The following is a 26,064-nucleotide window of genomic DNA, read 5'->3' as shown; positions in this document are numbered from 1 at the left end:
TAGGCCTCAATTTATCATCCTGTGGTAACAGGGGCATACATATTTGCCCCTGTCAGGCAGCAATCTGATGCCTTCATTTACCATTGCACACTCCTATGCGCTCAAGTGTAACCCCGCCCCTTTCCTGCACACAGCCAATCATGCACGGACAGGAGCTATCAATCTCCCTGGTCGGGAGATTGAAATTCTCCACCTAAGAGGTGGAAAACGTGGGAGATAAGCAGCGATCTGATGACCATTATTTGATAAAGCCCCATCCTAAACAGACATTACAATTGCCTTTACACAGACCTATTATATAATAAGCATACACAAAGCAAGGTTTTATGTCACATGTTTTCCTTGTGTGTGTGTGTGTGTGGTTAAATTCTTACCACACAAACTGTGTCCCAATGCAATCCCTGCCTCCATACTGATGGTGCCTGGACAGCAAATCACCCACATTTCACCAAGGGCCCACTGGTCTTGGGTTCTAAGGGTCTGGATGAAAGCAGCTCTGACAAAGAAGATGGCAACAGATGCCAGAGCAACCTCAGAGACTTGCGCAGATGTGTCACTATCACCATATGAGAAATGTGTGTACAAACTGCACACATTTGGCAAGAGAGAGAGAGAATTCTTCCCGGAAATGCCATATTTGACAGAACCCCATCTCACATTATGATTCTCATTAAAATAAACAATAAATGCAAGGGTAAAACATACAAACCCTTATATAATACTTTTGGTCAAATCCTCATTATTAAGACAATTGCTCATTTAGTAAAAAGTCCCATAAGCGTTTTCATAATTACACAAAATAAGACAAAAACACAGCTTTAAAAGCCCCTACAATATAAATAAAAAAAAAAAAAAAAAATTGAACAATCCCCCAGAAAACTGCAATATTTTTTTCATTTCTTCAAAAGTATAATTACTGTCAGAAAAAAAATGAATAGACTTAAATGTGTTGTTAGTTGCTAATACTATCCAGGGAATCTCATCAGCCTCCTTTGTAATGTAGCATCTGCGTTATGCCATTGTTACGCTTCTTACAAATCTTATGAATATCATTACATTAACCCATTCTTTACAAGTATAGTAACTAATTCCCCAAAGTGTTTTACTCCATTCCACCCACTCAGTAAGAAAACATGTTGCCATTAAAAGAATTTAAAGTGGGAAAAAAACATTTTACATGTTTAAAGTCTTTGTATAGTTCTGCAGCTATATATTGAAATATATTGGAAAGAAATGTATGCTCTATCTGAATCATGAAAGAAAACATTTGGGTTTCATGTCCCTTTAAAGGGATAGTTAAATCAAAATTAAACTTTCACGATTCAGATAGGGCATTCAATTTTAAACAACCTTCCTTTTTACTTTTATCATTAAAATTTGCTTTGTTCTCTTAGTATTCTTTGTTACAAACTGAACCTAGGTATTTCATTAACAGATTTTTAAGTCCTTGATGGCCGCCTTTTATCTCAGTGCAATTTGACAGTTTTTCAAAGCTAGACAGAGCTAGTTCATATGTGCCATATAGATAACATTGTGCTCACTCCTGTGGAGTTGTTTATGAGTCAGCACGGTTAGGCTAAAATGCAAGTCTGTAAATAGCACTGAGATAAAGGAGGCAGTCTGATAAGGCTTAGATACAAGGTGATCACAGAGGTAAAAAGTATATTAATATAACTGTTGGTTATGCAAAACTGGGGAACGTGTAATAAAAGGATTAGTTTTCTCTTTAAACAATAACACATTTTAAAGTAGACTGTTCCTTTAAAAGGCGGAAGGCCATAACTACACATGCTCATAATCAGGCTCGGTCTCTGACAGTTTACAAGACTTTAAAGCAAATAATTTTGAAAAAAATGTAAAAACAGAACCCTGATTACATTCCAAGAGTTTGTATTTATTTACATGTTAACAAAACACTGTGAGATACATTTGTAAGCTTTTAATTATAGTTATGGGGGTGGGGGGATAGTTATATATTTACCAAGGTAAATATTAGTTTGCTTTATTGTACTTCTAATTATATTTACACATCACATGCATGTGGGCACATTTTTATTGTTTATGTGAGATTTAATCAGGAGGTAGATATTATATTAGTTACTTTATAGCATATTAGAAAGGCCCTTTAAACTAGGCAATCAATGATATATTGAACTTTATCTTATTTAGCTAATTAAACAAAAGCAATGTCAGCTCTGTAGTATTCTGATGTTTTTAAATAATTAAATGAAAATTATAAAAATAAAAAGGTACCAAGTGGTAGGGATGGGTGAATGTTTCACAACATTCAAAAATGTAACAAATTTGAACACATTCATTCATTACGAACTTCGAATGTTTGTACAACATTCTAACATTCATTTAATGTAAAAGTATTTATAATGCTTTCTTTAAAATTAGATATTCAATTCAAATTTTTCTAGTAATTTGATTCGAATTATGTAATATTCAAAATCGAAAAATTAGAATTTATATATTTGTAATAGTATTTCTAATATGCTCTTTAAATGTAATATTCAAATAATGCAATATTCAAAATAGAAACATTCGAATTGCTATTTTTTTTATCTATTATGTATCAATTTACCAAATTCCCAACCACATGAACTATTGAACTTCTGAATAGTATTTGTTAAATCGAATATTACATTCAAAATTTCAAATGAGGACATTCGATTTAATTATGAACATTCTAAATCTGTAAATAGCATTCAATTATATAATTTTTAAGAATATTCATTCTTATCAACATTTGATTATGTTAATCAAATTTCTACAATAACGTTCATTCTAACATTCAAATTTGAATATAAACACATTCGCCCATCACTACCAAGTGTTAACAGTATAAAGCAAGGAAATACACAATAGTGAACAATTATAAATACCATGCGCATTGTTTGGTGATGTTCTCTTCTACCACATGTATTGATTTGCCTTTGCACACTTTTTTTATATTTATTTACATAAGAACATTTAAAATATGCAGTACATTGAAGTTCCAACCATAAGCATTTCACATGATACCAAAGAGCACATGGATGAGGTTCACAAGTAGTGAAATTGTCTGCCTTGGATTGCAACCTGTGGGTAGTATTCACTGCCTGTATTTATCAATGCAAGAACAGATGATCATTTAATCCTGCCCCTATTGTTCAACCAATCACACACGATCAGAGCTTGTCAATCACCCTGGTCAGATTAGTATTGGGTGATTTTAATCTGACACATTTTAGACCTCTCTTTATGTGTGGGACTTGTCTATCACCAAATGAAAGTCATGTATAAAAATTGCACATACATGCATTTCCTTATACTGTAGTTCCCTTCTTTTAAAAAGTACTGTTTTTTCAGATAAAGATAGAGAGAGATAGAGAGAACATCTAGATCTCTTAAGAAATTACTGTAAGCTTCCCCAGCCAGGATGTATTTAAAGACTATTGCAAAATTTTGATTTAGTTTTAATAGAAAAAATATTTTACTGGTTTTGTTTACAATTTACTCTTCTGCTATGGGTGTGACATAATGTTTGTATGACCAATCAAACAGTTTGAACAATAAAAAAAATATTGTATAAGTGTTGCTGTTTCATGTCACTGTAAATGCGATACGTATAATTGTATGGCAATTGGCAAAGCGGGGTGCTGTACAACAAAGGGTCCAGGAATTACACAAGTACCGAAATTGTAGCAGTGACGTGAGCGGCGGTATTGGCGGATTTCAAAATCCCACGCATGCTCTCTTGAAAGGGTCCAGGAATTTCACGGCTCTCAAAATTGTAGCAGTGATGTATGCGGCCAGGTATGTAATGACGCTACCACGCATGCGCATAACGGCCAAAATTTGTTAAACAAATTGGAAGTGACGTGGTTCGCTGTTTTCACAAGTTCGCCATTTTCCCAGAACATAGGCACAACTGATGTCAGACTAACGCTTCTGCCCAGCAAGCTCTTACAGTCCCTAAATAAACTGAACAATAGAAGTGACTAATATAGTTAATAGCTGTCCATCTGAAACAATGCAGATACTGTTTACAAACTCCCACTGAACCAGAAGTATTTAAAAAGAGATCTCTGTTTAAGAAAGGACATACACTACTGTAATGCTTAATTAAAGAGATTGTTATTGAGTAATAACCATTATTAAACAGGACTTCAAAAGCTTTTTTCTCTTTAACTCAAAATATATATTTTTACTGATTCAGGAATTTTAATAAATTTGCACTGCCACTGGAAAATATAGAATATGGGGAAATGTATACAATAAAACAGAAAGGAGGAAAAAATGTTAAAGGACCAGTAAATACAGTAGATTTGCATAAGTAAAAACATGCACAATAAAAACACAATGCAATGGCACTTAGTCTGAACGTCAAATGAGTAGTAGATTATGTCTATTTCCATTCCTCCTGTATCATGTGACAGCCATCAGCCAATCACAGATGCATATATGTACTGTGAATTCTTGCACATGCTCAGTAGGAGCTGGTGACGCAAAAAGTGTTAATATAAAAAGACTGTGCACATTTTGTAAATGGAAGTAAATTGGAAAGTTGTATAAAATTGCATGTTCTATCTGAATCATAAAAGTTTAAATTTTGACTTGAGTTTCCCTTTTTTTAAAATTAAATAAAAAAACTTACATCTCTTATCTGTCACCCTATGTCAAATATATTGACTAATGCCCTACTGCATCCATTAAACGGTAAAGTAAGTATTACAAATTACTGCAATGCATTAAAAAGGACTGCAGTAATAAAAATCAAGTGCTTTATATCTTCTGACATGATAACAAAATGTTTCTAAATTCAGTCTTACTTAAAAATGTCTTAGCTTTCCTCAACAGGGCATACGACTTTTAGATTACATATTCATAAAAAGCTGAACTTATTCAGGTTATGCAGCTATTGGATAAGACTATGCACATAATGTCATTATTTACCAATTCTTCGTAAACATAAAAATATATTTTAGTTTGCTAATTTTATGTTGCAGCCTCAAAAAACACAATGTATAAAGAAAAAACACAAATATAGTATAGGATGTGATACTATAAAAGTTATTCCGCCAAGAAAGAAGAGCACATTTTTAAAGAAATGCTCTACCATTTCAACAGAAATAGTACTCTTATTTATATGCATATTAACAACCCAAAAATATATTTATAATCTTCTAAAGCAGCAATACAACTATTTTATGGCTTTGTTAAATGCTAGCGGACAGTCTGAATAGTGGTGGTACATACTATATATGTATACAATGGATATCAGAGGCCTCACTAATCTTTGAAACTGTAGGCCAATGTTGCCTCTTGAAGTCAATAAGTTGCTATTGGCTGACACACAGTCATACAAATTATTTCAGCTGGCTTACAAGGATCACATATTATCAGCTTCTATGATACACATAAGCTGATTTTTCTCAAGGTGTTGGATGTAGAAGACATCCCTGTGGTCGTTGGCATCAATAAGTCATAAAATATTATTATTGTATTTTAAAAGTATAAAAATTATTTCTGTTAGCTTAAGTTTAAGTTCTAGAGGAAAAAGACAACAGGATTCATGTGAAATATTTGTTTTGATCTGGCATTTGAGCTTGATGCTGTAGATAGAGAGTAAAATGTAATAATTTATAGGAAAACGGCCCCTGGTCAACTTTCTTCACAGTTTAAATGGGAAAAAAAGTTATACACATGAACTCATTTTTTATTACTATATAAAGCAAATATGCAAAATATATAAATACAATTATTATTACAGAAATTAAATGCTGTTTTGAAGAACTTCCAAGAAGAAACAATAAATACAATAACTCAAAACAAAAGCAAAAAGTGTGTAACAACAACATTGCAAATTAGACAGCTTTTGGTGCAAACATCACGTAGGATAATTAGAATGTATTCACGACTACTATAAATTTTACTTTGAATAAGGCTTATTTTCTCAATTCACTTTTGAGTAATACAACTGTTGGTGTCAACCTTGAAGTCACCCAGCAAAGAAATTCAAACACTAAAATAAAACCCGTCAATAGTTTTCAGTTATGTTTGCATTTGTATTAATTAAGTAAGCCTTATTCAACCAATTTTTTTTTTTTAACTGGATGGCCACATAAATAGCGCTGGGACAAACGTATAAGGATATTGTAAATGTATTGCCTTCTGCACATTTCACTTCTCTTCTAATACTTGCTGTGTATATTTTTTCCTATATTGGCTCTGCATTTATTTATTTATTTTCAGGAAAGAACTGTTTATACCAAAACAATAAAACAATGTAAAGCCATAAGCTATTTTAAAGGCATGATTTATGGGTGAGTCATGAAAAACAATACATTGCTTTTAGGCCTTCATATTTCCTGGTCTCATTCTACTTGCTCATATCATCTCTTCCTCTTCTTTATTGTGCTTTTTATTGCCATATAATAGCTGTTAACCATCAAAGCCAATGTACAATAATCCATGTTGGTATTTCTGACACAAAATCTTTGCTCTTGGCCATACTCGGTCAGCAGACTACTTTACAAATGATGTACCCTATCTTGTACGGTTGTGTGAGCTCTTCCTTGAAAACTTTTTTTTTAAAAGGATCATAAGTCAAACTATTGCATATATCAAATAGAAAAATATCATCACTCAGTGGTGAAGATAGTAATGAGTATCAAGACTGATTTGTAGATCACAACTAAAACAGCTGGATATGTTTAAATTGGGAAAGAGGTGCTTAATATGAAATTCATGAATTAGCTACAAGATTGTAGAGATAGCCACACATTTTTATACAACATGGAATAATTTATATGAAATATAAATTAGAAAATATCAAAATGTGGCATCCAGTGATAACACATATATTTATAATTTTGCAATATACTTCCATTAGCAAATAAATCTAGTAAAAGTTATTATTTTGGTGTGCGCATGCACCAGCATTCAAACACAACATCTTTGCAAAGACCTGGTGATGAATTGTATTGTTACATGCAGAAAAAGAAGCACTCAGGAAGGAAGGAACAGCAGCTCAATAGCTTGCTCTATGGTGATTTACCACCTTGGAGCAGCCTCTTTTAGCCCAATAGTGCTTTTCAAACAGACAAAATTTCCTGAATTATATCAGTCTGACCCTGCATAACAAGGTCAGTCCAGCCCTGAAATACCAGGCAATCCTTCTCTGAACAAGGAACATGGCAGCCCCAAACAATCGTTTTAGCCTTCATTGGGCCTCATCAGGGAGGTGAAGTCTTATTCCTCTAAGCACATTGTGCAAGGTTTCCCACATCACCCTTAGGGAGACTTCCCCAGGGTCATATTACAAATACATACAGAAAAATAAGCGATCTCTCAGGAAAGAACAGCTCAATAGCATATTCTATGGTGATTTACCACCTGGGAGCAGCCTTTCAGCCCAATAATGCTTTTCATAGAGAACTTTTCTGAAGTATATCAGTCTGATTGTGCCAAATATACTTCAGGAAAGTCCTCCTCTATGAAAAGCACAATTGGGCTAAAAGAGGCTGCTCCCAGGTGGTAAATTGCCATAGAACAAGCTACTGAGCTGCCCCAAGGCAGAGCATTCTGTGATCAGAGATGTCATCGCAGAAAATGCATTATGTCTGCAGAAAGAATGGGACACATGCAGGAACTGAGTTAGAGATTTTGCTTTATTGCACTGTTCAGGGTGTTTTCTTCAAGTAGCACTGTGCTCTGGCTTCACTGTGTATGTTTTCCTCAACACAGTGCAGCCAGAGTGAAGAGTTGTGTCAAATACTGAGCAGTGCTGCAAAGCAAATTGGTTGATGCTTTATGTTCTAGTTAATCAACACATTGATTGCAATTGAGCTGGTGCTGTAGTGTAACCTAATTTAAATTTTATTTTATTTCAAAATGACCTTTAGAAAAAATTTCACTAAACAAAACTCATCGCAGAAAGTGAAAAAAAGTTCTGCCTCTTGGCTGAGCTGTTGTTCGTTCCTGATAGAGTTTTTCTCTTTCTTTATGTAGGTAAATTGTATTGTGTCAGAGAACATAATTAGTGTCATACAAGCCTCTGCTTTCTCTCTGAGAAGGTGTGGCGTTAGAATGCTTTGTATGCCGTTAAAGTGAAAGTCACTCCTAGCATTTACAAACGCTAGGATTGACGGTTTAAACAAATAAAGGGGACTTTCACTCATGAAGTATAAGATACTTCATGTAGAAAGCTTCTTTATTTGTTTCAATCGATCGCTGTTCCAAGGGCCCCAAGTCGGATTTACCGCACGGCTATTGGCTAAGGGGTGAAAACGTCACCACTTAGCTAAAAAAAAAATTTTTAGCCGTGGGCTGCTGTAGCAGCTAAGAACGGCGACTGATTGAAACAAATAAAAGGAGCTTTCTACCTGAAGTATCTTATACTTCATTAATGAAAGTCCCCTTTATTTGTTTCAATAGTCAATCCTAGCGTTTGTAAACTAGTAAACTTCAGAATTCTTTGAACATTAGAGGAGTTCAAATGTATTTGGCCACTAAAGAATCAATCAACCCCTTGGCAGCCAGAGAGGACTGCAACATACTTACCTACAATGAGTCAATAGAGATACTTTCTGCATGACTAACATTATTCAGCAGATGTGACACAGTGCATCTGGCAGTAAAAGGGTTATAGCCCACCACAAATTCTTACCTCATTCTGGTGGAGAAAAACATTACAAAAGTGTTTTAAATTATTTTCTTGGCCATACAACATTATTTTACTATAATAAATGGTACTGGGATCAAATTCAGCATTGAAACCAATAATGCAAAATGTCTGTTCCCAGTGACAAAAAGGAGAGCAGTATTTGATTGATCATGTTGTATTTTCTAATAGATTTCAGATAGACTTAAAGAGACAGTTTACTCAAAAATTTTCTCCCCTTTAATTTGTTCCCAATGATCCACTTTACCTGCTGGGGTGTATTAAATTGTTTACAAGTATTTCATTTGTCCTTATATTGGCATATGAAATAGTTTATTTAGCCTGTGGTATCCCCACCCATCCTGAAAGTTTTTGGTCTCGAGGCCAAGCTGTGTTAACACAGCCAGTAGAAGAAATTACACTCCCAGTGGGTTATAGAAGAGATAAGGTAATAAAATGTAAATTTTCCATTGTTCTCTAAGTATTGGTGATTGGTTTATGGACAGATATAAGATAAAGAAGCAGGTATATGTACACACTGTGATAAAAGTAATGAGATCTGATTATACCTACAAGCTCAACCCATTTTATTAGGTTGTGGCTTCAAAACACAAAATCAGCTAATTTATATACACAAATAAGCCTTAAAAAAGCAAATTTTCAAAAAAGAAGAGATCTCAGCTATATTACCATTGCTCTAAGATCACAGAGGATACCCTATAGGTGGGGATTCCCAGTCAGCATCATCGCTACAAGAGACGGCACCACTGCGGTGTATAAAACCAGAGAAGACCTGCCACACTTCTGCGAATCCTTACGGATTAACATCCCACACCCAGAGCATACAGATGAAGAAAATGTGACAACTCCAAGAACACGCATCAGATCCTTATCACCCTCAGAGAGAAAGTCAAGGACAGAAACTGAAAAAAGATCTAACGTGCCGAACGCGTGCCCACATTTAATGGACTCCAGCAAGCAATCAGATAGAGGGCACGCGCCGACATGAGAGGACTCATAATGGTCAAAAATGGCTAAAGGTCGTATATTCTATATTAATGTTTGCTCTATCGGGCTTAGGGGTAGGTATATAGCCCTATCTTGTTATTTCATTCCATTTCAGCTTGTTATTACTGTTTGTTGATTAATACTGTTGCCCTGTTGTTAATTCATTGTTGCAGTACAAGTTAACCTCATACCAATTTATTTTAGGTTCACCTGTGGCACCATATGAGCTCCCTTTCACCGCATCTTACCCGCACAGACACATCAACTCTGCTTACACGAACCACCGAACTCTCATTTCCACGAAGTAGACGCATCTAAATACCAGACTTGGACCCGACCACAGGTACACATTACAAAAAGGTACTATATACCCCACATACACAGACGAAAGCTCCCACGTAGTATTGACCCACACACATCAGATAGGCGGAAAGAATAGCATGACAGACCAGAGAAACCCACAGGGGCAACCCCTCACACTAGTATCTATAAACGCCAAGGGTCTTAACAGCCCTGAAAAAAGGTCAATAGCGTTCCATCAACTGCACAAAACCAAAGGGGACATACTCTTCATACAAGAGACGCATTTTAAAAAAGGGAGGGAACCCAAGTACATGAACAACCAATATAAGACCTTTTTCCTGGCCTCGGGGCCAAATAAGAAAGGAGGAGTAGGTATATTCCTCAAAAATACAGTACTCTTTCAACCGAAACATGTCATCAAAGATACCAAAGGAACATATCTGATAGTGACAGGGCTCCTCTTCAACACATATGTTACGCTGGTTAATATCTACCTACCCAATCAGGGACAGCACCTAGTTTTCAGACAGGTCACACAGTTACTACTGGAACATATGAAAGGGGTATTGTTTATCGCGGGCGACTTTAACCTGCCACTAGACCCCTCACGAGACACATCGACAGGGAGGACGAGCACACCGATGAAAGTCATAAAATCCATTAACTCCCAACTGCAAATGCTAAAGACACATGACATCTGGAGAACAAAGCACCCAGACACCTCAGACTTCACATTCTACTCACACCCACACCACACTTACACTAGAATTGACTACATAGTGACAGATCAGATCGGATTGACTATGGTGGACAAAGCTGAAATTTTACCAATAACATGGTCTGACCACGCGCCAGTAAAATGCGTGATCAAATGGTCAAGCATACCACCACACCCCTTTATGTGGAGACTTGACGAAACTGCGCTAGCTAACCCATTAATCCAGACGGACGTTGACGAAACACTGGGACATTTCTTCAGGGAAAACACACCCACAGACACATCAATGGCAACAACATGGGAAGCGCACAAATGTGTAATCAGGGGGGAATTCATCAAACACAAAGCGAGAAAAATAAAAAATGACAGACAGTTCATAAACTCTACCCTTTCTCAAATAAGATACTGGGAGACACAACACAAACAACACCCGACCTCCACAATCTATCTAAAAAATTTAACCAAAGCTAGGCATGAGCTTAACAACCATTACATCAAGGAATACCAGCACAAAGCCGTGATACTACAACAAAAATACTTCGACGTAAATAACAAATCAGGGTCCTCGCTTGCCAAGGCATTAAAACGCCAGCAACTAACAACCCATGTACACGAATTAGCGGACACAATGGGAAACATGCACAGGGACAGCATACAAATAGCAGAGACATTCAGGCAGTACTACGAAAAACTGTACAATATACACAACGACTGTGACCTACGAGAGATAGACAACTATCTGGAAGGGGTGACACTACCCACTCTTGACACAGAAAGCGCCGGGGCTTTAGATGTACCAATTACAAAAGATGAAATCGCAGCCGCCATTAAGTCCATGCCAAACGGCAAGAGCCCAGGACCGGATGGCCTGGGTATTAAATACTATAAAACCTTCATACACCATCTTATACCGCCACTAATATCCCTATTTAACTCATTACTAGAGGAGGGGGGTTTTCCAGACAACATGCTAGAGGCTTACATCACAGTCTTACCTAAACCAGGCAAAAACCCAAATAAACCAGAAAATTTCCGCCCCATTTCTCTCCTAAACTGTGATATCAAAATTTTTGCTAAGATTCTGGCCAATAGAATTAATAAATATCTGCCCACATTGATTAATCCGGACCAAGTGGGTTTTGTCCCTGGGAGGGAGGCGAGGGACAACACCTTAAAGGCACTGCAATTAATGAACTATGTCCAGCTACACAAAATCCCGTCAATCTTTGTGTCGACAGACGCAGAGAAAGCCTTTGACAGGGTACACTGGCTTTTTCTAAAAGCGGTTCTACATAAAATGAAATTTAGCAACTCCACTATCTCCCAAATCTTCACACTATATGAATGCCCAACAGCGCGTGTCAAAGTAAACGGTCTACTATCTGACAGGTTCTACATTCACAATGGCACAAGACAAGGCTGCCCCCTCTCACCAATTCTCTTCGCCATAACAATAGAGGCACTGGCGCAGAGAATAAGAGAGGACACGCTGATATCAGGGGTCCCCATAAACTTGACTGAACACAAACTAGCACTCTACGCGGACGATGTCCTGCTCACATTGACGGAAACGGAAACCTCTATGCCCAGGGTCCTGAAGGTGTTCAGTGACTATGGACGGGTATCAAATTTTCATCTTAACACAACCAAGTCTGAACTATTAAATATTACATATGATCCCGACTCTTTATCTGAGATACTTCAAGACTGCCCACTCCGTACACAACAGACAACAATGAGATATCTAGGCATACACTTATCACCAGACCCACAGGTACTATTTCAAGCTAACTACAAGGCACTAGAACACAATCTGGTGTCAGATCTTTCTAATTGGAAAAAGAAGACAATTTCATGGGTAGGGAGAATTAACGTTGTCAAAATGAACGTAGTCCCAAGGATATTATATCTACTCCAGACTACCCCAATTCCACTGCCAACAAATTACCTACATAAACTACAAAGCATACTGGAACATTACATCTGGGGAAACATTAGGCCAAGGATAGCAAAGAGAACCTTATACCTCCCAAGAGACAGAGGAGGTCTGGGAGTCCCAAACATTCCCACCTACAAACAAGCCACCACATTACAGAGACTATTAGACTGGTGCCATAACGACCCCAACAAGAAGTGGGTACAACTGGACTGTGACATCCTTAACACAAGAAATGCAGGTCTTCAGGCGTGGACCCCAGAGAAACATAGAGCCAAAGCCACATCCACATACCCATTACTAATAGACTTTTACTCACATTGGGATAAACTCCAACGTACCTCCACAACTATCTCCTCCACCCATGCACCATTAACCCCATTGTACCAAAACCCTGAAATACCTTGGAACTATAAGCTAAGGGACATAGAACCAGGGTCCTCCTTTGGTGATATGACGATCTCCTCCCTCTTGGAAGGAGGCAAACTCGCACCATTAGCAGACATTCAAGAGACAACATTGGGGGCGCATCTGAACTGGTTAGCACACTCACAGATCAATCACTTCCTTGCAACACACCATTCCAGGGGCTCATTTACAAGACAGAAAACGGTCTTTGAAACCCTGTGCACCCGAGTCACTCCCATGTCTCATGCCATCTCATTGACATATAAATTATTACTATTGGAAGACGCCAACACACTCCCCACATATGTGAAGGCATGGGAAAAAGAATTACAAATGGAGATAGAGAATACAGAGTGGTACACTGCGTTCCAAATTACCAAGAAAGCCTCAGTTTCTGTACGAGTACAAGAGGCAAGCTATAAATTCATATCAAGATGGTACCTCACACCCAGTAGGTTACATTGCATATATAAGACAGCCTCAGGGAGGTGTTGGAGAGACTGCGGTGAGGAGGGCACACCAACACACATCTGGTGGTCTTGCCCTAAACTCGACACGTACTGGGTAGGTATCTTCACACAGATTGCACACATAATAGGGAAACCGTTACAAAACAGTCCAAAGACGATTCTATTTCTATCACTACCTAAGTTAGAGACTAAGCAGAACAAGGCTTTACTCCTAATCATGCTGAATAGTGCCAAAATGCTCATCCCAAAGTATTGGAAAACAAAGACGACACCATCCATAGAGGAATGGGAAAACCAAGTAAAAACATTACTGCACCTAGAGAGGTACCACCACATACAACATGGCACAGCAGACATACATGAACTAATGTTGCAACAATGGGAACAGCGCAACACTGACCACTGATATTAGACAACGCAGACGCACCACAATTCAGGACAAAAGACGCGACTACTTGTATAACACATCTCCCCACTGGCTAAGTAGGGATAAGACACAAAAACGCGTAAAACACAATGACAGACCCGGAAAACAAGGGACCACTAACTGTGCAGAAGCAATTGCATGTAAAAATCCTTCCACGGGTGAGCCTATGACCCCTTTTCCTTCTCATGGTGCCACGCAGAGGTCACACACTGTTTTACTTTTTATATGAAACTTTATATTTGTTTAAATACAAGCTAGCATCTTTACCAAGTATTATTGATTACATTTGCCAGGCTATAAGGCCTATACGGACTCAGACTCCATGATGGAACTGCGAAACTTAGCAGTATCTACAACAATGACACAAGCTGCCAAGGACAACACTGAGAAGTCGGAGGGGGGTAAGGGGTAAGGGGGAAAAAAAAAAGAAAAAGGCAAAGACTGGAAAACATAACTGTGAAAATTTTACATGTTGTATACAAAACCTGAGTTTTTCAATAAAATATATTTAAAAAAAAAAAAAAAAAAAAAAGCAAATTTTATACTCTGCAGCTGGAAAAAAAAAGTATTTGGAAACACATTAAGGGAAAAACTATTTTATAGTATACTGTCCCTTTAAACCTATCTATCTGCAAAACTCCAGTGAACCACTGGTTAGGTTAAGCCTTTGAGAAGAGGATTTTTAAACCCCCAAATACCTGTTCCCTTAAAGTGTCTGGGAACAGAAAAACTGCAATATTGTACAGACTCGGATTCTAACCCCGTACAAATTATTGTAGTAAAGCAATGTTGTGTGGCTGAGAAAATAATTTATTACTGTAAAATAAGGTTTATCTCTGCACTGTCAGAAAAAAGGGTACGGTTGGAGTCCGTTTGTGAACCCTTAGGGTACAACTGCTGTGGTTGTACCCTCAATGGATCATAATTACACCTTAAGGAACTAAAATGTACCATTTAGCGGTAAATAAGGTACAAATATGTTTCTAATTGTCAAAGGGTCCATGTCTGTACCATTTAGTCCCCCAAAAAAGGTACAATCACTTGTGTGACTAAAAGGTTGAGGGGGGATGGGTCGTTTCAAGGTTGCCAAACCCTGCAAGTCCATATCATATCTTGATGCTCTAAATATAAACATTAAAATGTTAACTCTTAAACATAAAGCAAACATTAACTTAAATTACAAAGAAAGAATTTTGTTTTAAATAATATAAAATAAACAAGAGCTGTTTAAGAACCTGTATTAAAAAAAAATAAAAAAAATTGTAACTGTTCCCCAATCACATACATGGACATTGGGTATCACGCCATAGCGTCATCCTGGACACATTGTAATACAGCTCCATCTATTGGTAGAAGGTTCATCACTAAAATATGTACAAGTGGCCCTCGTTTTACAACAGTTCCATTTACAACGTTTCAGAATAACAACCTTTTTTCCAGTCATGTGACTGCTATTAAAAAGCATTGAGAAGCAGTGCATTTATTAAAATAGCCAGTAGGTAGAGCTGTCCGCTTGTGTTGCAGTAATGCCAAGCAAGCTGAAATTAATCAGTTTAACCAGACCTGAGCTATCGAGCAGATTTCAAATGATCAAGATCTTCCCGTCTATAAATCAGTCCAGATTGGAATGCATAGAAAGAACTGTTTGCAGAAAAATTCAATTGAAATCTGAGTTGTGTGATTATTTTATTAGGTTTATAATGCTGTTTAGCATTTAAAGTCTTCATTTCAAAGCTTTAAAAATAATGTATTAGGTGTTACTTATGACAATTTTGAGAGGGGCCTGGAACCTATCTCCCTCACTTCCCATTGACTTACATTATAAACTGGGTTTCAATTTACAACGGTTTAGATTTACAACCATTCCTTCTGGAACCTAACCCCGGCGTAAACTGAGGGCTACCTGTACTAGGGAAAAAGACTAATTTGCATATATTTTGCAATTTAATGCATGGTTGTGAGTTTTATCGTTTAATCGTTTATCCCTCCCCTGAATCCCCCTTCTTTTTTCACTAGTGTTATATTTTATTATTATATTGTTTTCTTTATATGTTCTATATATTTATGTGGCGTGTCACCCTAAGTTAAATAGGGTGTTGTTAGAGTCTAGTACAGAGTAAAATAAAACATTTGGAGACTAGTATCTCCTTTTGAAACTGTTTGTTTAGCATGGTTATTTCAGGAATTCCTGTAGCAGTCTTAAAGGGACAGTATACACTCATTTTCATATAACTGCATGTAATAGACACTACTATAAAGAATAATATGCATAGATACTGATATAAAAATCCAGTATAAAACTGTTTAAAAACGTACTTAGAAGCTCTCAGTTTGGCTCTGTTGAACAGGTAGCTGGAAAGCCCACTGCAAGTGGCAAATAAGACACTCCCCCCTCCCCCTTATTTTGCATATGAAAAGACCCTTTACACAAACAGGAGCAAGCTGGAGTAGGTAGCTGAGCGTATTCACATAAAACTTTGGGGGTTGGTTAGGAGTCTGAAAATCAGAGCAATGTTATTTAAAAATAAGCAAAACTATACATTAATTTAAAAAAAAAAACTTTATGGGCTATATAAATAGATCATCTACAAAACATTTATGCAAAGAAAAAATGAGTGTATAATGTCCCTTTAAGACATGCTACTTGGCTACACTATCCAAATTTATCAAACTGCACTGTGGCTATTGTAATACTGTCTGAGCAAGTACACATTAGGTGAATGCATAATTGAATGTTATATAATAAATTTGATGGAAGAGCATTTTTAATATGTGGAGTTAAAGGGTACAGCGGGTGTACCTTAGAGGGTATTGCCCCAGTGACAAGCTGTTGTACCCCTAAAGGTACAATTTTTGCATATTTTTTCTGACAGTGTGGTGGTCATGTCTGGCCATGGCTGATCCTGTAACCCTGCACTTATGTCATCTTTATGTGTGACCAATCACCTACATAGTGCACTGGCAACCACTGACATCTGCCATTCACATACACTGGGGCATAACAGAGACCGCAGTCTGGCACATCTCAACTGACAAATGCATCTCTAAAGTTGCAGAAAGGGTGGTGGAACCACCTTAGGGACCTTTAGTGGATCTAACAAGATAGGCATTAAAAGAGATATCCAATGTTAAAAATAAAATGCTTTATTATTTTGTTAGTGCTTCTTATTTTTACAAGTAATTCAAGTTGCTGCTCCAGAGGAGGATGCATTTGGAGAGTCAATCAATAGAATGCATACATGTGTATTCACTGACTTTATCCTAACCTGGAGTGGCACAACTCTAACCATATAAATAACCCCTTTAAATAGTAAAGGAAACTAATTTCAAAATAAAATCTTCTAGCCAAAAAGCATTTTATAGTTACACTAGAAAATCCCTTTAAAAATGTTTGGGGTTCCCCCAACAAATTTTATGGAACAACCACGCTACATGTAGTTCTTTATTTTAAAGTGACAGGAAACCCCAAAAATATAATTCATGATTGGGATAGAACATACAATTTTAAACAACTATCAAATATACGCTTATTATCAAATATGCTTCATTCTCTTGTTATCCTTTGCTGAGGAAACAGAATTGAGCTACTGGCAGCTAGCTGAACACATCAAGTTAGCCAATCAAAAGAAACAAATGTATGCAGGTACCAGCTAGCTCTAACTAGTGTAGGATATGAGAGTATTCATTTTCAACAATGGATACAAAGAGAACAAAGCACATTTGATAATATGTCATTTTAAAAGTGTCTTTAAATGGCATGCTCTGATTCTTACAAGTTTAATTTTGACTTTCCTATCCCTTTAAAATAATTAACTCTTAACACAAGCAGGGTTTAGGAACTGTCATACAAACTTGAGATATATATATATATATATATATATATATATATATATATATATATATATATATATATATATATATATATATATATATATATATATATATATATATTTAGAGACAACTAGGCTAATTTATAAGCCACTGAAAAGCATTTCAGCAAAAATGGTAATGCATGTTTTACTGAATATGCATTTTTTTGTAAAGGTCTTACAAAGACTGTTACAGATATACATTTTATTGCTAGAAACATTTACACAATGCTTTTTAAAAGGTTTTTTTTCCAGGAGCTCTCTAGCGTAGCCCCAATTTTAGTATAAAATATTTATATTTAAAAAGCTATCCAACTCAAAAACAAAATAAACAATAGAAAATTACATTAATTCCTTCTGGGACACAGGTGAGGAAAGCACCTCATAAAATCACTGAAGACTACTGACTAATAAAGCTTTGCATAAAAAAAAAAAAGTAAGCCACATATACTCTACAGCCAGATATCTAAAAATTGCAAAATGTATCCGACTGTCCCTCCTCACAAACTCTCAAAAATATTCTGAGTCTTAAAAATCTTGTCTGTATATAGGTTTTATATAAATGTGTCCACGCCTGTGCTAGCGAACATTTTGATGCTTTTTGCGTTCTACTTTGGGGGCAGATTAGCTATCTTGCAAATAGAATGATCAGCAAAATGAAATCATCTTTGGCACAAAGACAGACAAGACATCTGTACATCAGGGATTTAAACTAACATTTGCACAATACAAGCTTTAAACAAAAACACATCCTGCTAAAGTAGCATTTCTAAAATTAATAGAAAGTCAGATTCATACAGTATTAGAAAGAAAGAAAAAGAAAAAAAGAAAGAAGATAAAAATGGTTACTGAAGGTTAGTCTAAAATGTATAACAATATATATATATATATATATATATATATATATATATATATATATATATATATATATATATATATATCTTTTTTATTTTTTTAATACATACATACCATCATATACACACGCGTATACCTATACACAAACACCCACTGCCAATGTCTGCTTGGGACCAGCAGTTCTCTGCAGCTTTCGAGCGATACTTTAAAGGGACAGTATACACTCATTTTCATATAACTGCATGTAATAGACACTACTATAAAGAATAAGATGCACAGATACGGATATAAAAATCCAGTATAAAAATGTTTAAAAACTTACTTAGAACCTCTTAGTTTAGCTCTGTTGAAAAGATAGCTGGAAAGCCCACTGTAAGTGTGAAATAAGACCCTCCCCCCTCACCCTTCTTTTGCATATGAAAAGACCCAAACAGGAGCAAGCTGGAGAGTCTGAAAATCAGAGCAATGTTATTTAAAAATAAGCAAAACTATACATTTAAAAAAAAAAAAAAAACTTTATGGGCTATATAAATAGATTATCTACAAAACATTTATGCAAAGAAAAAATGAGTGTATAATGTCTCTTTAATGGTCTTTACTAACAAGATTCAACAACATCATTATGAGCCATTTACAAGGAAATAGCAGAATGTATTTGGCATATGTGTATAGAGTAAAGGTTGCCATGGTAATGTTTTCAGTTCTTCTTTTAAAAGTTTTAACCCACTGATTTATTTTTGTCATCTCTAGGCATAAAAATAAAATGCTAAAAATATGTTGTTTACCAATACAACATGGAAGAGATACTTTTCTACTAGGAAACAAATGTATAGGAATTCTCGTAATCTTTAAAGTATCACTAAATACAATAGAATTACATAATTAACAAGTGCATAATAAAAAGACAATGCAATAACATTTACTTTGAATTTCAAATAAGCAGTAGATTATTTTTTTTCTGACAAACTTGTTTTTTCACCACTTGCCGGCCCCCTGTATCATGTGACAGTCATCAGCCAATCACAGACTAGTATACATATATAAATAAAGAGAGAGAAGCGCACAACCTGGGAACGAACAATAGCATAATAGCTTGTTCTATAGCTAGTTGCCACCCTAGAAGCAGCCTCTATTTGCTCAATATGTGCCTTTCACAAAGAAGAACTTTCCTGTAGCATATCAGTCTGATCCTGACTTAACAGTACAGTCCAGCACCGAAATACCAGGCAATCCCTCTCTGAACAAGAGAAACAGCAAAACCCCAGACGTACGTTTCGACCTAGTGTGGGCCTCATCAGTGAGGTGCAGCCATTCCCTCTAGGCACACTAAGTAACGGGTCCACCTCTGGATTCCCGCATCACACTTAGGGAGACTTCCCTAAGTGTCATAATTTGCATAAATAAAAAGAGAGAAGCGCTCAACCTGGGAACGAACAATAGCATAATAGCTCGTTTGTTCTATGGCTAGTTACCACTCTAGAATAGTATACATAGTATACATATACACTGTGACCTTGTGCACATGCTCAGTATGAGCTGGTGTCTCAGAAAGTGTTCATATAAAAAGGAATGCTCAAAATTTGACAATAGAAGTAAAATTAGAAAGTCTCTTAAAACTGCATGTTCTATCTGAATCATAAAAGTTTTATTTTGACTTTAGTGTCTCTCTGAGGCTACCAATATGATTATAACCCATCTAGAACATGTATACACTTAAGCAATTAACAAGGAGTGTGCCATGAACAAATGCCCTGGCACTACGTGTGGAAACTGTAAACAATAAAGTCACTCTTTTGCACAATTTCTGCATTGATTAGATCTCAATATTTAAACCCCTTACAAGAATTAGTTAGTGAAGCTCAGCATCTTTACACTGGGGGTCGCCATCTTGGAGCTTATATTTGTTATTTAATTTTTAAACTGGGCAAAAAGCTGCAAAAAATTTAACTTTAGTTTACCTCACATAATAGAGAGTACAAGTGAAAGGTACAGCTGTCACAAAGCAGATCTGTGAAAGTACAGTGCTCCTGTCACATGATGCAGCAATACACAAGCTACAAGATGGCTGCGCCCAGTATAAAATGCAGAACTTTACCAATAGGATTCTGTAATAAGTTAAAATAAGAGAACAGCTTTAAAGAGAGCTGCAGGTACAGGAGGGAAAACTATAGCATGGTGAGTAGTAACCATCTTACTGTAGTTGTACCCATCAGTTTAATGTCTCTTTAAGTGTTGCCCCTTAAACTGAAACCATATCAGCTGTTCTCAGATGTTTGGATATTTAAAGTCAGCTCCAGAGAAGCAATGCATTACTGGGAGCTAGCTGAACACAGCTGGTGAGACAATGATAAGAAACAAATGTGGGCAGCCACCAGCTAAGTAGTGTAGGATATGTGTGTATTCTTTTCCAACAAAGGATAGCAAGATAAATAAGAACATTTAAAAAGTGAATTTAATCCTTAAGGACAAATGTTTTCCCCAGTATCAGTGCTGAAATTACAATGTTGGCATTTTTGCTCTGTTTTGGTTTCAATATAATTATCCTATATCTTGTTAAGTGCCCCCATATATACCAAACATGGCTTTCTTCAATATACCCTATATAGGTACATAAAATAATAAATAGAAATGCAATACTAAAAAATTAGGTAGATTTTAAGCATAGGAAATTATGTAAATTAATAATTAAAACCAGGCAATATATATTAAACATGAAAATAAATTCAGGTGTCAGGGAGAGATAGGGGTTGATTTAAGACAAACCATTTTTTTTTATTATTATTATTATTTTTACAAACAATAGCTTGTCATTTCTGACATGTGATTACCGTTATTGGCCATCACAGTGATCACATGACCATGGGGGCACTTTATTGGGCAGTATAGGTTTAGCCAAGTGAGCCCAATACCAGCATGCAGTGGGTATACCAGGCAGTTTACATGAGTCTATTGTCTAAATATCTATATGTATATATTTTTTTTTATATATTGTTCTTTATTAAATAGACATACAAAAGGAAAAGAATAAAAGATAAAAAGAATTACATTATACATATGAATATATTGTTTAACGTGTATGAGATGTCAACACACATTTACAAATACTGAACACATTACATTGTTTATTGTCACAAAGCCCTTATAAAGTAACCAAATATAACTTTCTCTCAATTACTTGTAATGATTATATGTATATATACCTCTGTATGCGCTTATTCTCACCGGTCTTATATTTTTAACCCTTTATATATAATTTTTTGTATTGCTTCTTTCATTGTTTTAATATATTGTTCCCATTTAGTCAAAAAAGATTGTGTTCTTGCTACTGGGTCCAACAGTGTATCATATTTCTCTGTTATTATTTGTTGCCATATTTATTTCTTAAGTAAAGTAATAGTTGTTTCTTTTATCAATCCATAGTTTTGTAATTATCCTTCTTGCTAATAAAGTGAATTAAACTGCTGCCACGATGCCTCCTAAGCATTTATGTACTTTGACTTAGTGAAACTGCTAGTTAATTTTTTTTATTCAAACTATAATTTTTCTAATATTTATAATACCAACTTTAGCCAGTTTTCATTCTGACTCCTCCCAGTCTCCACTTCGGATTTCCGCACTGTGTGACGTATAGAATGGTCCCACCAGCTCTATAGGTATGTCTCAAGCACGCTCCCGTTGAACTGTGGACCTGCGCATGCGCTAACATTCGCTTTCAGTACATTGTAATCAACTTCGGGGATGCTAATTTCATATACTATCTCGCCATATTTCAAAATATTCCGTAATATAAAAGCTCATACTGCCACTTACTTGTATACGATCCATGTGTATTGCTCTATTTCCAATGAGGGCTATAGAGACTTGGATTTCTGATGAAGTGTCAATCAAAAATGGCAATATGGCGGGCGGAGGAACTGCGCAAAGATCGACATGATTAAAAAGTTATAATTTGGCGATTTTATAAATTAATAAAAAAAAATGATGAATTAAAGTTGACCCAATTTGGCTGAAATATTAATATAGCGTTAACGGATGGACTATAGTTTACATTCACTTTAATATAACCATTATTATAAATTGCTTTCTCTGTTTTTTAATTAGTTTAGATATTTGTAGTAGGAATATAACTTGTTTGTTGAGTTGGTAATTCACTTTGAGTATATTGGAAATGAGATCTGTGCCCAGAACTGTCAAATTTTTGGGCAATCCCAAAAATAATGGGAGAAATTTGGTGACAAAAGGGAGCATTTTGGACATATAGGGGTACAATCCTTTTTCCATTTACTCCTATTGGTTGCAGTTAAAGGGACAGTATATACCAAATTGTATATAGAGGCCAGCATGTAATAAACACTACCAGGGCCGGACTGGGACCAAACAGAGGCCCAGGCATTTTAGGGCAAAGAGCCCCCCCTCGTTCATTTCTTATTTAACCATATACCAACATGGCAAGTATAATACTTGTTTAAGTGAGAAAAACATTTAAAATTTTCAACACTCATATAACCTCACTATAAGTCACTCACAAACACTGATATTCTGAATCACGTCAGTGACTCAATTCATACATTTCTGATAATCTAATTAGGGATTACTGAGCCAGCAGCATTGCAATATTTTTTTGCAGTGCACAACCTCACTATAAGTCACTCACATACAATGATATATTCTGAATCATGTGAGTGACTTATAGTGAGGTTGTGCACTGTTACAGTTTGGTAATAAAATTATTTAATACAAGAAAAGTGCGCTAAAAAGCAACCGTATCAACCAGCATGAAAGTATAGAAGTAATTTATTTAAGAACAATTTCTTCCTCTATGCAATGTAAAAAATTACCTAAATAAACATGAGGCTATAGTATACAATCACACTATACCATTCATACCAAGTTTAATATGGGGACCACCAGTGGTATAAAAATACTAAAAAAACTAAACATGGACTAATGTCCAAGAAGCATAAGAAAAAGAAAAAAAAAGTGTCCAGAAAGAGTATCCTCTATGGCAATAGCAGCGGGAATATAACAGCTTCAAAAGTTAATGTTATAACTCTGTACTACACAGTGAATATATAGCAGCTTTAAAGGGACAGTCTACACCAAAATTTTTCTTATTTAAAAAGATAGATAATCCCTTTATTACCCATTCCCCGTTTTTGCATAACCAACACAGTTATATTAATATACTATTTACCTCTGTGATTATCTTGTATCTAAGCCTTTGCAGACAGCCTCCTTATCTAAGAGCCTTTGACAGACATGTAGTGTAGTCAATCAGTGAAGACTCCTAAATAACTTCACGGGAGTGAGCACAATGTTATCTATATGACACATGTGAACTAGCACAGTCTAACTGTGAAAAACTTTCAAAATGCTCTGAGCTAGGAGGCGGTTTTCAACTGTTTAGAAATCAGTTTGAGCCTAGCTAGGTTTAGCTTTCAAAAATACCACCAAGGGAACAAAGCAAATTTGATGATAAAAGTAAATTGGAAAGTTGTTTAAAATTGCACGCCCTATCTAAATCATGGAAGTTTAATTTTGACTTTACTGTCCCTTTAAGTTGAATTCCAACCAAATGTCAACACAATGATGTTTTTTCAAAGGATTTAGTCTCAGAGTGTCGCTTTACATTTCCCTTAGGACAATTTTCCAGACAGTGTTCTTTTCTAGATTAGGGATAAGTGGAACCTCTAATTCCCCCGGTTCTAAACAACTATTATTATGGTTACCTTCTAGAAGTTGATGTCCTTTAGGGGCCATTGGGGTTTCTTACCACACTTTCTTTTTGCTTGTGTAATGCAGACTGTGGGATCCACAGCACTCAGCTGTTTACATCCTCTTTTCGGCGTCCTCTTTTCGGTTTGATTCAGCCGCTTCCGTGTATGTCGTCACATGTTGTCCTTCTGCCAATCAGATTGCCGTGTGAACGATCAGGCAAAATTCCAGCGTGTTTTTCTCCCAAGTGTATGTCAGAGTGCTCCGTTCTTGGGCTATAACAATGTCCAGGTGCGCCTACGCATTTCAGCCAGTCATGGGCCTTTATCAAGATGACCTGGTCTTTCTTTGTTACACTTTTTATAGTGCTTCTAGTGTAAAAGGTGTAACAAAGAAAGGCCATCATGCTGGTTGATGCTGTTGCTTTTTACCACACTTTTCTTGTATTATATGATTTTTACCCTTTGGAAAGTTGTAGAAGCTTTCCTTGTTTAAGTTGCTTACACATCAGGGGGTTGATAGGTTAGATATTGTGTTTTTTTAATTTAGTAAAAAATTATTGCAATGCTGCTGGCCGCACATGAATGATTCAGAATATCTCAGACAGTGTATTTGAGTCACTCAAATCATACATTTCTGATAATCTAATTAGGGATTACTGAGCCAGCATTGCAATATTTTTTTTAACCACAACAGTAACAGTGCACAACCTCAACTGCTGTTCTACCTGTAGTGTAGACAAAACACTTAAAGTTTACAAATGGAATGTAAACTAGTTATCAACTGCTAGTAACAACTACAATTTCCAATAAAGGGACAGGAAGCCCCATAATTATATCACAAACATTTATGACCAAAAAGGAAAACAAAATGTATGCTTACCTGATAAATGTATTTATTTCCGGATACAGTGAGTCCACGGAATCATCAATTACTGTTGTGAATATCACTCCTGGCCAGCAGGAGGCAGCAAAGAGCACCACAGCAGAGCTGTTGAGTATCACTTCCCTTCCCACAACCCCCAGTCAGTCGACCGAAGGAAAATGGAGAAAAAGTAGTAACACAAGGTCCAGAGGTGTGTGAGGTTAAAGTTAAAAATAGCCATCTATTTATCATCAGGTAAGCATAAATTTTGTTTTCTTTCCTAAGATACGGTGAGTCCACGGAATCATCAATTGCTGTTGGTTAATCAATACCCAAGCTAGAGGACACCAATGATTAGGGAGGGACAAGACAGGTAACCTAAAGAAAAGGCACCACCGCTTGAAGAATCCTTCTCCCAAAAGAACCTCAGTCGAAGTAAAAAATCAAATTTTAATTTTTTACAGGATCTGCAGAGAAAAACAAAGATGCAACCTTGCAATCCGTTCCACAGAAGCTTCATTTAAAAAAAAAAAAAAAACAAACAAGAAAAAAACAAGAAAAAGAGACAGCCCTAGTGGAATGAGCTGTAATTCTCTCAGGAGATTGCTGCCCAGCAGTCGCATAAACGAAAACAAATATACTTCTCAGAGAGAAAGAAGAACAAGCTTTCTGACCTTCACGTTTCCTAGAGAAACAAACAACAAGACAGAAGACTGGCGAAAATCCTTAGTCGCCTGAAAACAAAAAAGTTTAATTCACGCACAAGCCGTGCAACAAGCATTCTTCAGAAAAGAAGAACTAAGACAAGAGCAGGAATCCAATTGCCCATTTATCCTGGGCC

General features: G+C 36.1%; 1 protein-coding gene across 4 annotated transcripts in view; it reads right to left on the bottom strand.

Moving 5' to 3' along the window:
* Nucleotides 1-26,064, bottom strand: part of CORO2A (coronin 2A) — a 373,363-nt gene that overhangs the window by 287,077 nt on the left and 60,222 nt on the right. The window contains exon 1 of one of the 4 annotated variants that reach the window (XM_053702693.1): nt 22,455-22,488. The exons of the other annotated variants lie outside the window; for them this stretch is intronic. Within the exon in view, the coding sequence (XP_053558668.1) occupies nt 22,455-22,469 (15 nt within the window). The 5' untranslated portion in view covers nt 22,470-22,488. Of the gene's footprint in view, nt 1-22,454; nt 22,489-26,064 lie in introns of those variants that run through there. 4 annotated transcript variants of the gene reach the window in all.

This window comes from Bombina bombina, chromosome 2 (assembly GCF_027579735.1).
Source record: "Bombina bombina isolate aBomBom1 chromosome 2, aBomBom1.pri, whole genome shotgun sequence".
In the NCBI taxonomy this organism is placed as follows: Eukaryota; Metazoa; Chordata; class Amphibia; order Anura; family Bombinatoridae; genus Bombina; species Bombina bombina.
The sequence above is the reverse complement of the archived record's forward strand: the minus strand, read 5'-3'. Positions and strand labels throughout refer to the sequence as shown.